Here is a 16,736-nt window from a genome sequence, read left to right as displayed (position 1 = left end):
AGAACCTTAGGAAATTTGAAGAACTCACTCAAATTTGGTATTTTGGAATTTCATGCAACAGTTCGATATAAAGTCCTCAAGTTTAAACTTTCAACATTTTTTATATATGTATTATATAACCATATATTATATAATAACATAACATATATTATTATATAAATATATTATTATATAAATATATTATTTATATCATATTATTATATACATATAAATTATATACATATAAATTATATACATATAAATATACATACACATATATACATATAATATGTACATACATATATACATATAAATTATATACATATAAATACATATACAAATAAAAATATAAATTATTATATACATATAAATATATTATTATATAATATATGTTATATAATACAGATATAAAAATGTTCAAAGTTTAAACTTGAGGATAACATATATTATACGTTAATTATATATTATATTAATTATATATTATATTAAATAATATATATTATTATATATAATAATATATGCTACATTATTATATAATATATTATATTATATAACAATATATCATATTATAATATATTATATTACATTATATTATGTATATATTATATTATGTATATATTTATATAATATATTATATTAATATTACATTATTTATATAATATGTTATATAATATATATTTATATAATATATATAAAATGTTCAGATTTTAATATATAATATGTATAATGTTCAAAGTTTAAATATATATATACAATCTTTTTAGCAACTCTTTCTCATGGGAGTATTTTCCTTACTCATAATTTTCACCTCACAGTATTTTTTGTCCCAGGAGTCCTAATACAGTGGCTACATTAAAATCAAAATGATGAAGAAAAAGGAATATTTTGAGAGTTGGGATTGACTGTCGAGCTTTACTTTCTGTGCTCCCGTGTCCTAAACGGATGCTTTACAAGAAATGGCCCACAGATGAGGAATAACCGATTTGCTCATTAAGCTGATTTCCACGCTGTTGTCTCTGGAAATATGCAGCTCTTCTTTTCCTATGTCATCACTTTTTGGTGTGCATGTGCTTATGCAGATGTAATGCAGGCACATGTCACTTATGTATCAAGCAGAATTTACTATGTTTAGCCTTACAGAATTTACAAAGTTAGCCTTATGAAAATATAATAATGTAGGAAGAAATTATTATTTCTAAGTAGGCAATCTCAGGAATATTATTTCACCTATATATTTATAGAAATTCATAATATAAGAATTATAACATATAACATGTTTATTATATAATATATAATTAGCAGTGATTTACAAAGGACTATTTAAATATTTATTACTTTTGTTTTTTTATTTGAGACAGAGTCTCGCTCTGTTGCCCAAGCTGGAGTGCAGTGGCACGATCTCGGCTCACGGCAACCTCTGCCTCCCAGGTTCAAGCGATTGTTCTGCCTCAGGCTCCCGAGGAGCTGGGACTGCAGGCATGCACCACCATGCCTGGCTAATTTTTGTATTTTTAGTAGAGATGGGGGTTTCACCATATTGGCCAGGCTGGTCTCAAACTCCTTACCTCATGATCCGCCCCCCTCAACTTCCCAAAGTGCTGGGATTACAGGAGTGAGCCAGCACACCTGGCCATATTCATTACTTTTATATCTCTTTAATTTGTGCATGGTTTGTTTTAGAAAATATTATTATGCATAGAAAAATGAAATGACTTTTTTTTAACTATAGTTTTAGAAAAACCTTAGAAAACAGCATGTTGAATGTGACCACTGAGTAGGATCCTTTTTTTTTCCTGCAGTAGCAGCAAAAATTAATGTTTTAAATTATATTTTATTTCATAAAATGTACCTTGAGGCCAGGCACTGCGGCTCATGCCTGTACTCCCAGCAATTTGGGAAGCTGAGGCAGGTGGATCACTTGCAGTCAGGAGTTTGAGACCAACTAGGCCAAGAGATGGTAAAACCCCATCTCTACTAAAAATACAAAAATTAGCCAGGTATGATGGCATACATCTGCAATCCCAGCTACTTGGGAGGCTGAGGCAGGAGAATCACTTGAACCCAGGAGGCAGAGGCTGCCGTGAGCTAAGATACATCACTGCACTCCAATCTGGGTGACAGAGCAAGACTCTGCAACAAAAAAAAAAAAAAAAAAAGTACCTTAAAAAATTTAAACATTACAAATTTGTAATAAAGTGTGTGAGATGGGGAGGGATGAGAAGAAGGGAGAGGCTTGTTATCGTCTAGCATTTTTCCTGAACATTGTCTGATTTAATGTTGCTACTGAATCTTGCTGTCTAGACTCTTCTTTAAGGCATGAAGCCTGTGAGGGTGGCTACACCTAATGCTAGGAAGCTTAAGGGAGTCCACTTCGTTCGTCTCTGTCTAACAATCTCCTCTCTCTCTCTCCAACCTGTCTCCTCGTTGCATCCCTGTGCTTCCGTCTGCCACCTCGTAGCCATGCCAAAGTCAATGGTCGCGTATATCTAATAATAAATAGGTGGGTACTTCAATGTTTTCTCTCTTATTTTTGTTCAAAGCTGTTTCTTGCTGTGTTAAACTCTTAACTGCTTTATACATGAAAAATCGTGTTGTCAGATAGTGGACAGTGGTCTTCAGGTATGCTCATGGATGTATTTTGCAAACCAAACCATTTGGTGTCTGTACCGAATGGTGCCACCAAGTGGATGTGGAGGCTGTTGAGGGTCTTCAGCTGGTGCTCAGCCTTTGGCCTTGGTTCGAACTTATGTCCCATTCATTCTGTTCTTTGGTGGAATTAGTGCAAGGCTTGCCTGAGAACACCTCTCCCTCTTGAACACATAACCGAGAGCTCAGCTCAAGAACCACCTCCTCCACAAACCCTCCCATAAATGCCAACATTCCTGCTAAGAGTAATCCACCTTCCCTCTGAACCCCCATAGCACTCCGTCACTGATGCTATCCTGACATCTGCCTTCCAGTCCTCTGTCTGATCTCCTGCCTGCTTGTCTTATCTGCCTTGCTAGAGTAGGGGCATAACCTCCTCAGATCCGGACTGCCTCTATGATTCATCAAGATGTCCCCATGTCACCGACCCCAGTGCCTTACCCATGAAGTGATATTCGATAGACAGTTCCTAAATGAAATGAAAGTAGTCACAATATATGGTTTTAAAAACATCACTTTCTTCAAATATATCTCTACTTGAAAGATCAACATATTATTGAAGAGGGATATTTTACATCACCAGATTTCATATGTTTGCACAGCATAAAAGGCACCAAGATGGCACTGAGACATGGACTTTCCTTAAAATGCATATCACCTAGCTGGGGAGATAAAACATATAATGTCCATGCAAAATAAAAAGCAAGTTTGGATAAATGTTGTACAATGGGTTATCCTCCAGAGTTATCCTTTGGGAACTAACTTACTAAACTATTTTACTTTACTAAGTAGATGAATTCAAGTATTCACTCTTGTAACTGCATGCCATTAGTAATAAGGCTAGTAATTTATATCTAGCTTTATTATCTAGAGAAATATGTCTTGCAATAAATCCAATTAACAAAATAATTCTTCAAATTTGTTGGTTTTCTACCCCATTCGCTTTTCTTATAGGTAAAATCCTCAGGCAGACAACCAAATCACAAACCCTAAGAGGCAGAATTTCTAACAAAGTATGAAAAGCAGAGAGTCACTGTGTGGATTGCTGAGGGAGGAAGAATGAACGAGGCCTGCCAGGTTTCTTGGGGGCTGGTTTTTGACAACCTGAGAGAGAAACATCAACATCAGGTTTTTCAACTGATAGGTAGAGAAGTAAGAAACAGACTCTAGCTAGAAATCCTGAGCAATACTGTAAATTCCATCTCTCCAAACATAAGGAACTCCTCACTCTCTTTTTCTCTGTGTTTCCTTATAAAGCATTTAACATTTGCTTTGTAAAGAGAAGGCTGAGACCCATAAGAGGGCAAGAGTTGGTTTGATGGGCTCCCTTGGCAGCAACTGGTATGACTTTTGATCCCAAAGGACCAGACTTATATCATGAATGGGAGCTTATGCCCCTTACCCCAAGCCACGAGGCCAGCTAGTTCTCTCAGGACTTCTTAGAAGTATCAAAGTTCAAAGTCACCCCAAATGACTAAAAACTTGCAATATTCCATCTTTACCTTCTTTCCAGTGAAATCTCATGTTTTTATGTGAATATTAACATGTTAAGAGCAGCCAGAGGCCAGGCGCGGTGGCTCACACCTGTAATCCCAGGACTTTGGGAGGCCGAGGCGGGCAGATCTCAAGGTCAGGAGATCGAGACCATCCTGGCTAACACGGTGAAACCCCATCTCTACTAAATATGCAAACAATTAGCCGGGCGTGGTGGCGGGCACCTGTAGTCCCAGCTACCTGGGAGGCTGAAGCAGGAGAATGGCATGAACCCAGGAGGTGGAGCTTGCAGTAAGCAGAGATGGCACCACTGTACTCCAGCCTGGGCGACAGAGTGAGACTCCATCTCGGGGGAAAAAAAAAAAAAAAAAGAGTAGCCAGAGCTGTGCCTGAAAGGAAATGTTACCAAACAAGCCTGTCTCTCATTTTATAACATGTGCTTCTGAAATGCTGTATGCAGTGTTGAATGGGGCTGATTACCATTAGAATGACAGAGTGAATCCTTTAATGAAGTGTATAAGCTTGCTTTCTAGCATAATTTATTTCTTTATGTTCAATGCTGTTTTATAAGGAGAATAAAATGTTTATAAATGTTAGTTCTGGGCTGAAAAAGGGAGCACACCTACAATTCAACTTAAGAGATGATTAAAATTTAGACATGACTTTACAAGTTGTAAGGTAGGGTAGTGTGTTGAGGACAGTAGGTCACTTTGATAACATTTTTAAAATATGGATAATTGTGGTTAAGTTGCAACTGACCTAGTAAACAGTGTACATTTTACCAACACACATAATTAAGATGTAACATTCAGGCCAGACACAGTGGCTCATGCCTGTAATCCCAGCACTTTGGGAGGCTGAGGCAGGTGGATCATGAGGTCAGGAGTTCAAGACCTGCCTGGCCAAGATGGTGAAACCCCGTCTCTACTAAAAAATACAAAAATTAGCCGGGTATGGTGGTGGGCACCTGTAATCCCAGCTACTCGGGAGGCTGAGGCAGGAGAATTGCTTGAACCCGGGAGGCTGAGTCTGCAGTGAGCCGAGATCACGCCAATGCAGCAATCTAGCCTGGGCAAGAGAGCAAGACTCCGTCTCAAAATAAATAAATAAATAAAAAATAAGATGTAATATTAAATTCACAAATCAAATGCTTCTATGTGAATACAATCTTCTAAAAGTGCTTTTGAGATCTAGATAATAATATATCTTAAACATTATTTGACTTTAAATGTTATTTGTATTAAACACTGCACAGGTGCAAGTCACCTTTCTGCTAACAGTCTAATGATAACAGTGTCAGTGCAGTTTACATTACCGCATATTCCAAATTAGAATCATAAAAACAAACGATGCTGAGACTAAGGAGATTTTACAATGCTAGAATTTCCATTTTCTTTAATGGAAAGTAGTTTACTATGTAGCTTTTCAACGTCAGGTCCTTGTACAGAATTGACCCTCCTTGAGCGTCCCTGTCACGTAATTTGTGTCTTCTGTTTCAAATAAGGATGTAACTCCAGTGCATAAAATTTCTTCACCCAAGATTCAGTGAATAACAGTGTACCCCAAGCACAGTACTGCATTTTGTAAGGGTGGTGAGTCGAGCAGGACTGAATTCTGTCTTCAAGGGGAAAGGCCCCAGAACCCATACTTAGAATAAAATGACAGTCACAAATGGAGAAACACACACCTTGGGAGCTGCACAAAGCTGTGGAAGTGTAAAGAGTGAGTGAAGACACAAACAGATACTTGTCATCTGCTTTGTTAGAACATGAAAGGAGAGAGCCATTTTGTTTAATGGTCGGTGAGAAGGTTAGAGCTCAAGCCCGAATAAGGGCAAGGAGACACAGTTACCAGTAATGTGAAAGAGAACCCCACGGGAAGAAATGCACTTCCTGTGAAGACATCCAAAGCAGCCTGACTGAAGGCAGCGGAGGAGGGGGCTTCTCCGAGAATCCTGTTCATCATCACACTTATTATTTGGAGTCCCAAAGTCAAAATCCTTCACATGACCATTAGGTAATTTGCACCTGATGTTCAGTAAAGAATTACAAGTCTTATAAGTTCCTTAGCCTGAAGTTTCCGGGAGTATTTTTACTAGAGTGGGTTTTTAAATTTTGGTTTTGGAAAATCAAGATCCATTTTCTTTTTATTTGCTAGGAAGGGAAAAAAAGCTGAATTAAAATACACAGGCTTTCCCAGAGAGTCCATACAGCTGTTGCTTCTAGCAACCACAGCTGGGTCTGCCTCGGAAGCTTGCATTTGTGCAGAATCACCTGTGCCGGAGCCCCATTCCTCAGGGGATGCAGTAGTTGAGATCACACAGAGAAAGCCCAGTAAACAGAACCCTGAGACCACTGGGAAACAGATTCCCCACGAAGAAATGTTTGCCCTTTTTATTATCTTCTGAATGGCCTTCTATAAAATAGCTGAGTTCTGTTAAAGAAGGTGCTGATGACAGAATTATAGTCTAAGTTTAATACTTTCCCTATCATCCATCATTGTGTAGGCTCTTACAAAAGCACGTTTCTAATTCTGCTTTTTCTTTAGAATGAGTTTATGATGCAGATTATCAAACCGTAATATATTAAAATCTACCATTAGAAGATGGCTCCTTACTTTAAAATGTTTCCTGTGTAATTAACCACTGTGTTAAATGCTTAACAGAAACCACCTTAATTTTTACAACCTCCTATAAATAGGCATTATTATTTCAGCTAACTGAGACTTAAAGATAGGTTACATACAATGAGATCACTTGGACACAGGAAGGGGAACATCATACACTGGGGCCTCTCATGGGGTGTGGGGAGGGGGGAGGAATTGCATTAGGAGATATACCTAATGTAAATGACGAGTTAATAGATGCAGCACACCAACATGGCACATGTATACATATGTAACAAACCTGCACGTTGTGCACATGTACCCTAGAACTTAAAGTATAATAAAAAATAAATTAATAATCATAAAGAAGAATAGGTTACATAGCTTTGCCATCTCACCTAGCTAGTTAGTTTTCTGGTGAAGACTTGAACCCAAGTCTTTTAACATTCTTCTCTATGTCCTCTAAGATCAATGTTATGATAAAAATGAGAAAAAGAGAGAGAGAAAAGTAAAAGGATTCACACGTGTCTTTTTGAAACAGTACGCTTTATTCATTTTTAAAATATTTTTTATCTATGTTTTATGCACACAGTTTTTTATAATACAAGGTACAATTCTCTGAAATTTCTCAAGATAGCTAATAAACTCCTAGACTAGTAAATGACAGCCTGATACGTAATTTCTTTTTTTCTTTGTTGTCCATCACAAGCTCATGAGGTTAAACTGCGCCAGAGAGGGTCTGGGGTTTGTGCCTCTAAGGTCAGAGGGAACGACCTGTATTAGATGCAGAATTCCCTTCTCATTTGTCCCCAGCTGCATCTTGTCCCATTCCAAGTTTCTAGAAATCAGCCTTGTGGACCTGCTTCCAGAAGGCTTACTCCAGTGTCTTCTTCTGATTCTTTCACTGAACGATCTCTCCTCAATGCGCCCTGCTTGCGGCCTGGCAGTTTGGGGGCATCGTTGCTTGAGGACATCTGCTGTGTAGCTGTAGTAGCAGCTGCGGAAACAGCATCCCCTCTTTGAGTTTCACTCTGTTAATAGCAGTAATTGTTAGAACGTATTTTTCTTGTCATATGAGGTTGCAGCAGTGTCAATGCAGACCTTTAAGATTCACTCTGAGGTGGTCACACCTCCACACTGAAACCACCAAAGTCCTTGTCTTAATAAAGGTATCTTTTCATGTATAAAATGCATCCCTGAAGAGAACAAATACATACTGACGACTGTGCAGCAGCCGATCACTTCCACATTTAATAACATTTCACATGGAGAGTCCTGACAAAGCAGGAACAGCAAATGTGTTCCCTGCCATTTGGTGTGTGGCACTGGTGTAGAGGAGATGGGTTGCAATTTTAAGACTAGCTAACTTCTCCAAAGTTGAGAGGATGAATTGACTAGCTTAGGAAAATAAGGAAGCAGTATGTCAGTGTAACTCCTTCCACCAATGTAGAACTCTCCTCAGATTCTCTGTCTCCGTTAAATTAACAATCTGTTTCTGGCATACTGTCGTTTACCTGCTGGACATCCTGTGCAAGGGAATTGTTTGAATGATAATGTAAAAGTGTAGGGACAGTGTGGATTCCTTGCAACCATTAACCAAAATGATAGGCATGTTTACAAATATCAAATCAATAAGTTGAAAGTAAACCTGCATTTTATCTAACCAAGCCTCATTTGGTAGAAAATTAATTAACTTTCACAAAGTTAAATAGTTTACTCAGAGCCTACAATTATCCAGATAGAATAATATTATTTATTGTCCATCTTGTTAGAACCCTGCTAAAAATTTCTGGATTAACTGTGATAAATAGAGAAGACTATCAGTATGTCTACTAGGCTTTTTCTTTATATAGACTTTATTGCCCACAAATTCTTTAAAACGTTAATTTGAGTATGAATAAAAAGGTATGCTCTTAAAAAATGTAGGAGAAGGAAGGGACTTGTTATGGTCCACTAAGAAATAAACTGTAGCATCCCCGGCTGCTGAGTGCGCTCACCGGAAGCTCCCTCTCCCTGCATTCTTTCTCTGGTTCAGGATCTCACACAGTCTTCCCACGCTGCCAATCAATAGTTCGCATCAGTAACTCTCACGTGGGGACGTGATGCAGACGTGTCACTCCTGAAAACATTTAGCTTCCATGGCATATGCCTTAGCTGGCAGAGTGGGATTCGTCTACACAAAGGTTGACTAAAAGCACACATTCTTTAAGAAATGTTTAAAAACTTACAAATATGTAAATTACTTGATTCTTGCAAGATGGTCTGTTGCGTTACTAAAAAAGCATGATATAATTGCCTCAGCGGTCTCAGTATGCTCTCTCCTTTACAAACCTGCAATCCTGTCCACTCTCGGATCAGTTGCCAAGCCTAGGGTTCAAAGCAAAGCACGCTATTGATGCCACCCTGGAATGCATTTGGCACTAGGGCGTTACTGCAGCAGGCATACAGGAATGCAATAGTGGATGATATGTAGCATGATATATGATCTCTGACATTCCTTATAATTCTTCTGTTCTCATCTCCTTTTTTTCCTTTCTATTTCAATTACTTTGAGCAGCATCAAGAAAAAATTACCAATCCACCAAAATGAGTAAGTCCCCCTGTGAAGCCATGAAATGCTTGCTCTACATGATGCCATTTCATGCTTCTACACCCTAAACTCTGACCATTTTCTCCTCCGGGAAAAATGTCAAGTTTAGGTGTCGATAGCTTTCATTACCAACTAATCACTAGAACCTGAATTAGAAAAGCTAACAAAACCTAACCGAGTTTACAGTTTGTTTTTAGAAAGAACTTAAAACAAACAAACCAACAAGAAAGTGACAAAACGCTAACACCCCACCTTGTGAGGTCTTTGTACATGCACTGATTTCATTCGTGTTTATCCTCCTTTTACTTGCCCCTCACTCAAATGTCTCCCAACACCCTTTCCTCTTCTGACTCAGCTGCTCTCTGCCAACAGACTGGCCCACCCGGAAGGAAGCCTCCCGGACCTCACCATGATGCACCTGACCGCCAAGCTGGAGAAGCCGGAGGTGAGGAAGTTGGCTGAGCCTGGGGAGGAGAAGCCCGAGGGCTACTCTGAAAAAGCCCAAAAGGGTGATCTTGGGAAAGACAGCGAGGAGTCAGAGGAGGACGGAGAGGAAGAGGAGGAATCCGAGGAGGAGGAAGAAACATCAGGTAAACAGCCGCTCAGAGAATGCTGGCTGCCAGCCTGAGTGAAGGAAACATTGACTTGCTCCAAAAGAATACATATTTGACCCAGTCTATGACATAAAAATTGGAGTGGTTTTTGTTTGGTTGCTATAGTTTTAATATTACTGTTCCAATTGCTCCAATTTCCTTTTAATTCTGACTGAGAAAAGACCAGATGGCTGGTTCTCAGTGACTGACCCACAAGTAGCACTCCTGGCCAGACACTGGTGGGGCATGGTGTTGACCACGTGCTCAGTCTCTGTTTCTACCAGATGCAGGTACAGCCTGGCTGTGCAGAATCTCCAAAGGCTGTAGACATCGCCTTTACAAATGCATTCTCAAGAACCCATTCTTTTCCAGGAAACTGATAATTAAGAATGTATTTCTAGCTCTGATTTGATGCCTAAGGACATGGACACTGGAGGACAAAGTCAGCAGTTGGATAATTATAATTTCAAGCAAACTCCTAGAGATGTTTTTGTCAATATTGCTGTTTTAAGGGTTTCACTCTTTATTCTTTGGGCTCTTTCTACTTCCCTTCCTAAACTTGAAATAATGTTTTAATAGGGCATGATGAACATTGAGCAGCCTCAGTGATCAGGAAATGTTATCTGACAGAGAATATAAAGTCTACATAGCCGTTTCCAGGAAGTCTGGGACAACCCAGAGAGCATCATCTCTGGGGTGAGGTTCTGGGGCTATCACCTTAAGATGCTGCACTTGTCTTTGCTGGTCAACTGTCCTTAACAAAATTAGAAAATAAAAAAGTAGCAGGAGGACTCCTTCCAAAGGTTTATGCCCCTTAAACTTGGTCTTCTTTCCCCTCTCATCTCAGAACACAGAGGAGAGGACCAGAAACGTTCTTTCCATATCTGATCATTGTGAATTCCTCAGTGTGAAGTGGAGACCCCAGGTCTGTGAGGCCAAGTACCTAAGTCTAGGATTTTATTACTTCAAGATGGATTTTGAGCTTTACTAATAGGTCCTGCCCAAAATTGCACAGCCCCTTTTCTCTCAATCCCTCATGTACGTGGCAGCTACGCGTCTAAATCATGCTCATTTATTACCTACACCTTTTTATTGACTACCATCTGAGTCACTCTCTAAATACAGTAGTCCTGCCTTAGCCTTGGGGAACATGTTCTAAGACTCCCAGTAGATGCTAAAACCTCAGATAGCACTGAACCCTGTGTACACTGTGTGTGAATTTCTTTTTCCTTCTTTACAATTACACAGATAGAAGAGTTGCTCTTACCTTAGATCTTAGCAACCTCGGTGTACATTTTTTTCTTTCCTTATTAATAAAATTGAGAACTGTTACCATTAACTTAAAGGAAGCATTTTGTGGCTGCTCTCTGGCATATTCAAATTGCCAGCATCACTACTCTTTCACTTGGAGCCATTAGAAAGTAAAATAAGAGTGACTTGAACACAGCACTGCAATACTGCAGTGAGACAGCTACTAATGCAGTGAGACAGCTACTAAGACAGCTACTGCAACTGAGACAGCTACTAAGTGACTGACCACTGGGCAGGGAGTGTAGACAGCATGGCCCTGCTGGACAAAGGGATTCACATTCCAAGGGGAAGGACAGAGTGGGACAGCATGAGATTTCATCCTTCTACTCAGAACAGTATGTAACTTAACACTTCTGAATCATTTCTGGAATTTTCCATTTAATTTTTTTGGACTGTGGTTGACTGCAGGTAACTGAAATCTTGGAAAGCATAGCCATGGATAAAGGAGAACTACTGTAAGCATATTTCACAATAACTAGAACCTTACTTAGCTTTCAGAACCAGGTACAGTAACTGTTGCATCTACCCAAGCCAGTTAAAGAAGCTACTTAAAGAGATACTTAGGACTTGTAATCTGCCAAGATAGACTTGTGAGCTTTTGTTTACAAACAAGACAGGCTGATATTACAGAACAGTCCTGTTGTGACTTTCAGTCAATAAAGTGAGCCGGCACAGTCCTTCTTGATAGAAGCATGACTCCTTTGTTAGCATAAGGTAGAAATAATAAAATAAGTAATTTGATTAAAAATTATTATTTGAATGAATCTGACCATGTTTCAGAAAACCACAGGCTGAGTCATTCTGATGCTTAGAGTTCACTTCTGATTCTGACAAGGAGCAAAAGCTCTTCCTGCCCATGCAGGGCTCTGACTGGTTCACTTTTTCATGGAAACCAGAGAACTTTACCACTCACCAGTTAAGCCTTGTCAAAGGAGACAGGCCACTTATAAAAGTGCTGTTGTGGCAAGAAAGATGTCCTTTAGAAGGAGTTAAGATTATTTAATATTCCTAGAATATTAGGAAATTATAGTTTGGTCTTAAGAGTAAATAACATCAAAGGGGCTGGGCATGGGGGCTCACGCCTGTACTCCCAGCACTTTGGGAGGCTGAAGCTGGCAGATCATTTGAGGCCAAGAGTTCAAGACCAGTCTGGCCAACATGATGAGACCTTTTTTCTACTGAAAATACAAAAATTAGCTGGGCATGGTGGTATGTGCCTGTAGTCCCACCTACTCAAGGAGAATCGTTTGAACCCAAAAGGCAGAGGCTGCAGTGAGCTGAGATTGTGCCACTGCACTCCAGCCTGGGCTACAGAGCAAGACTCTGTCAGAAAAAGGAAGGAAGGGAGGGAGGGAGGGAGGGAGGGACAAGGGAAGGAAGGAAGGAAGGAGGGAAGGAGGGAGGGAAGGAAAGAAGGAAGGAAGGAAGGAAGGAAGGAAGGAAGGAAGGAAGGAAGGAAGGGAAAAAAAGGAAGAAAGAAAGAAAAGTAAATAATGTTGATCATGCCACTGCACTCCAGCCTGAGCTACAGTGACAAGATATGCTTTAAATGATAATGTTTTAAAAATGTTACGCTCTTGTCTGTACTTCCTGTTTTGCAGATTTAAGGAACAAATGGCACCTGGTGATTGACCGCCTCACTGTGCTCTTCTTAAAATTCCTGGAGTATTTCCACAAGCTGCAGGTGTTCATGTGGTGGATTTTGGAGTTGCACATCATCAAAATCGTTTCCTCTTACATTATCTGGGTTTCCGTGAAAGAGGCAAGTGAACATTTGTCCTATCATCAGGCTGAATAGAAGCACAGTAGGTCATCATTTTCCTTTTCCAGCTGTCCATGATTTTTTTAATGTAATCTCCATTACATTAGGGTATCAAGACTCCAAGATAAGTACTTACACTTACAGAAATCCGAGGGTCAGGAGCACTGAGAAAAAGGAAAGAGGCTCATGGCTGAGTTTCTCATTGGCTTGGTCATATTACAAACGCTACTTATTTTCATCTAGTCCTTAGGGAAGTGTGTGAGAGCAGGCTGCCCTTCTGCCCCTGCCTATGGGAATCTATCTCCCTAAATTCTCCAAGGAAAACAGGAGCATTCCAGTTTACGTTACCAAGGAGAAAGCTCAGTTTCCAAAATCTAATAAAATCTTTAGTAGAGTTCACCTTGTTTACTATTGGATTTCTTGAGACAGAACACAAAGTCTTCAGCCATGCACCTGTACTGCACTTCTGTTTCCTTGATTGTAAAGAAGAGAGTCATCATCCAGCCAACAGATTATTTAATGTTCACTGCAGAGAAATTAGCCTTCTTTCCTTTTATTCAACAAATAGCATTTGCATACTTCTGTATGCCTGGACTATTTCTGAGTTGGTTACAATTCAAGAAGTCTTTGCCCTCTAAAAATTAATCAAGGAAGTACTGCCTATAATCTTTAAAAAGTTACATATATAACAGTAAAATGTCACAGCTACAACACTACAAACCTAAAACGTTTCACAAATAGGTAGCTAAGAGATGAACCTTAATTTGAGCTCTATAGTCTAAACTAGAACTTCTGCCCCAGTTCATACAAACCGTCTGAAATGGGCAGGGGATCATTGCCAAGTGGGAATGAAAACAGAAGCCCCTCTCTGTGAGAGATTTGTGGGGGAAATGGCAGCGACTCCATTCTTTTTTTTTTTTTTTTTTTTTTTTTAGGATTTTAATTATTTTTGAAACAGTTACTTTTATTCCTTTAAGTATTTTTTTGTTATTATTATACTTTAAGTTCTAGGGTACACATGCACAACGTGCAGGTTTGTTACATATGTATACGTGCGCCATGTTGGTGTGCTGCACCCATTAACTCATCATTTACATTAGATATATCTCCTAATGCTATCGCTCCCCCGTTTCCCCACCCCACAACAGGCCCCAGTGTGTGATGTTCCCCTTCCTGTGTCCAAGTGTTCTCATTGTTCAATTCCCACCTATGAGTGAGAACATGCGGTGTTTGGTTTTTTGTCCTTGAGATAGTTTGCTGAGAATGATGGTTTCCAGCTTCATCCATGTCCCTACAAAGGACATGAACTCATCCTTTTTTATGGCTGCATAATGTTCCATGGTGTATATGTGCCACATTTTCTTAATCCAGTCTATCATTGATGGACATTTGGATTGGTTCTGAGCTTTTGCTATTGTGAATAGTGCCGCAATAAACATACGTGTGCATGTGTCTCCATAGCAGCATGATTTATAATCCTTTGGGTATATACCCAGTAATGAGATGACTGGGTGAAATGGTATTTCTAATTCTAGATCTTTGAGGAATCACCACACTGTTTTCCACAATGGTTGAACTAGTTTACAGTCCCACAAACAGTGTAAAAGTGTTCCTATTTCTCCACATCCTCTCCAGCACCTGTTGTTTCCTGACTTTTTAATGATCACCATTCTAACTGGTGTGAAATAGTATCTCATTGTGGTTTTGATTTGCATTTCTCTGATGGCCAGTGATGATGAGCATTTTTTCATGTGTCTGTTGGCTGCATAAATGTCTTCTTTTGAGAAGTGTCTGTTCATATCCTTTGCCCCCTTTTTGATGGGGTTGTTTGGTTTATTTTCTTGTAAGTTTGAGTTCTTTGTAGATTCTGGATATTAGGGCAGTGGCTGCATTCTTAAGTCATGGGGCATATACATTAAATGGAGCCCAAATCTATCCTAATATTTGTATTCATTGAGAGCAAAAGTTTAAGCATTTTAACTGTAGAGGTGAAGTGAACAGTTCAGATAAAAATTTGAGGGTTAGGGTATTAAAGAGAAATAGAAAAGAACGAGAGAAGGCATTTGACAAAAAATGCACAAAGACCGTTTCTGAAGAAATCCAATCTGAGGTACAGATGCCTTCTGATTCATGAGAAGCTGTGCTGTGGGGTGTGAAGGCGTGTTCAGACAGTGTAATGATGGGAGTGGGCATTAGGGGGAACAGGAAATTCATGGGAGTCAGACAGAGAATCTGCTGTCATAAATCCATCCTGTTGTACAATCTATCCATCAGAAAAGGGTTAAAGGATGCAATTTCTTATAGATCCTAAACAAAAGGCAGACAACTTTTTTCATTATCCTTAATGAGTCCCCAGACATAACCTTGTTAACAGACCATCAAGTAAACAAAATATCTAGTTACCGTGTTACACTCTTAGGAAAACAGCCTTCCATAGAGTATCACCACTCCCTTCTCTGTGATTGACACATTGTGCAGACTTTCAGAATTTTCATTCCTAATTTCATCTCTCTCACCTTTAATTTTAAAACAAGTGAGAGACACATGAGGCATAGAAATCCTGCTCCTTCTGCTGCTAGCATCTGCCAAATCCCGTTGCCGTAAGATTGTTTCAGCCACTCGTGTTGTACGTGATGTCACCTCACTTGCATGGGGGTTTCTGGCCCTGAAGCTTTGGTCTCTGGGTTCTTGACAGTGTGTGCATCGCTGGCTCTGTCTAATGTAATTGGCACACTGAGCGATCAATTTGGTGACATGCAATCAAAAGACTTCTCTTCAGACCTTCATTGTCCCTTTAAAATGCATCCTATAGGGAAACTTTCCTCTGTGTCCCTGAACTCAGCGCACTTTCTGATCATTCCTAAGAAATACAAAATCCTACAGTGACTTAAGTGAGCAAAATCTCACTTCAGTAGTTAAAATTGTGGAGTCACGGAGAATCATCGAGACTCAGGTCCCTCCGCAGGTAGAAGCTCCCCTTTCCTAGCTGATCCTTTCTTTCTCCCCACACCTCCTTCCTTCCTAACTTCTGTAAGGAAGTTTTTTATTTAAAAAAAAAAATCCACCTCACAGAGGCTCTTTAGTCCTTCTTTTGTTTCATTCTTTCCTGGGCTGGAGCTCAGACTCACAGGCTTAGGGCAAGGCCCCCTGGGATGGGGATGTTGTGACTTGGCCTGTGCCATCCCATGATGGTCTCATGCTCTGGGCTGGAAGCTGGCGGGTAAACCTGCCCTTGCCCTCCTGGAGGCTCCTCGGTGGGGCATCCCACTGGCACTCTTGGCCGGCACCGGTACCCAGCCCCTGGTTGCCCAGCCCCTGGTTGCCCAGCTCCTTCTCCTCCTGGACTCCTCTGTGGAGTCCTGCTGCCCTTCCAGACAGCCTTCCCTGCAGCCTCGGAGCAGCTCTGGGCGCTCTGTGCCTTCCCATCAGGCCAAAGAGCTGCCCTCACACAGGCCCTGCTCTGCCTGCACACATGGGAGCCCGACAGAGAGACTCTGCACCCTGTAGCCAGAGCTCTTCATCTCTCAGGCCCCATGGGTACCAGTGCCCAAGCTCTGTGCCCAAGCTCCAGGTGCACGCATCGGGCTCCGAGTGATTAGCTCCTCACTCAGGCTGTGCACAGAGGACATTCTCCTTCCTGCATCTCCACCTGCCCCATCATCTTGGCTCTGGGCGGGGGACAGGCAGGACGCAGCCCCTCTCCACAAAGAAAGCTCTTCAGGAGCTGTGGCAGCTTTGGGTTCAAGACATCCTTACC

The 16,736-nt window shown here is 40.3% G+C and overlaps 1 protein-coding gene across 3 annotated transcripts in view; it reads left to right on the top strand.

The window, feature by feature from the left end:
• The window catches only part of PIEZO2 (piezo type mechanosensitive ion channel component 2), a 460,524-nt gene that overhangs the window by 350,964 nt on the left and 92,824 nt on the right, over positions 1-16,736 (top strand). Inside the window, exons 18-21 of one of the 3 annotated variants that reach the window (XM_031658678.1) lie at positions 2,438-2,479; positions 9,281-9,313; positions 9,686-9,903; positions 12,819-12,979. In XM_031658678.1, coding sequence (XP_031514538.1) covers positions 2,438-2,479; positions 9,281-9,313; positions 9,686-9,903; positions 12,819-12,979 — 454 coding nt within the window. The remainder of the gene's footprint in view (positions 1-2,437; positions 2,480-9,280; positions 9,314-9,685; positions 9,904-12,818; positions 12,980-16,736) is intronic. The other 2 variants (XM_031658680.1, XM_031658679.1) reach the window with 2 other exon arrangements.

This window comes from Papio anubis, chromosome 19 (assembly GCF_008728515.1).
Source record: "Papio anubis isolate 15944 chromosome 19, Panubis1.0, whole genome shotgun sequence".
NCBI lineage: Eukaryota > Metazoa > Chordata > Mammalia > Primates > Cercopithecidae > Papio > Papio anubis.
This window is presented reverse-complemented; position numbering and strand designations above follow the sequence as displayed.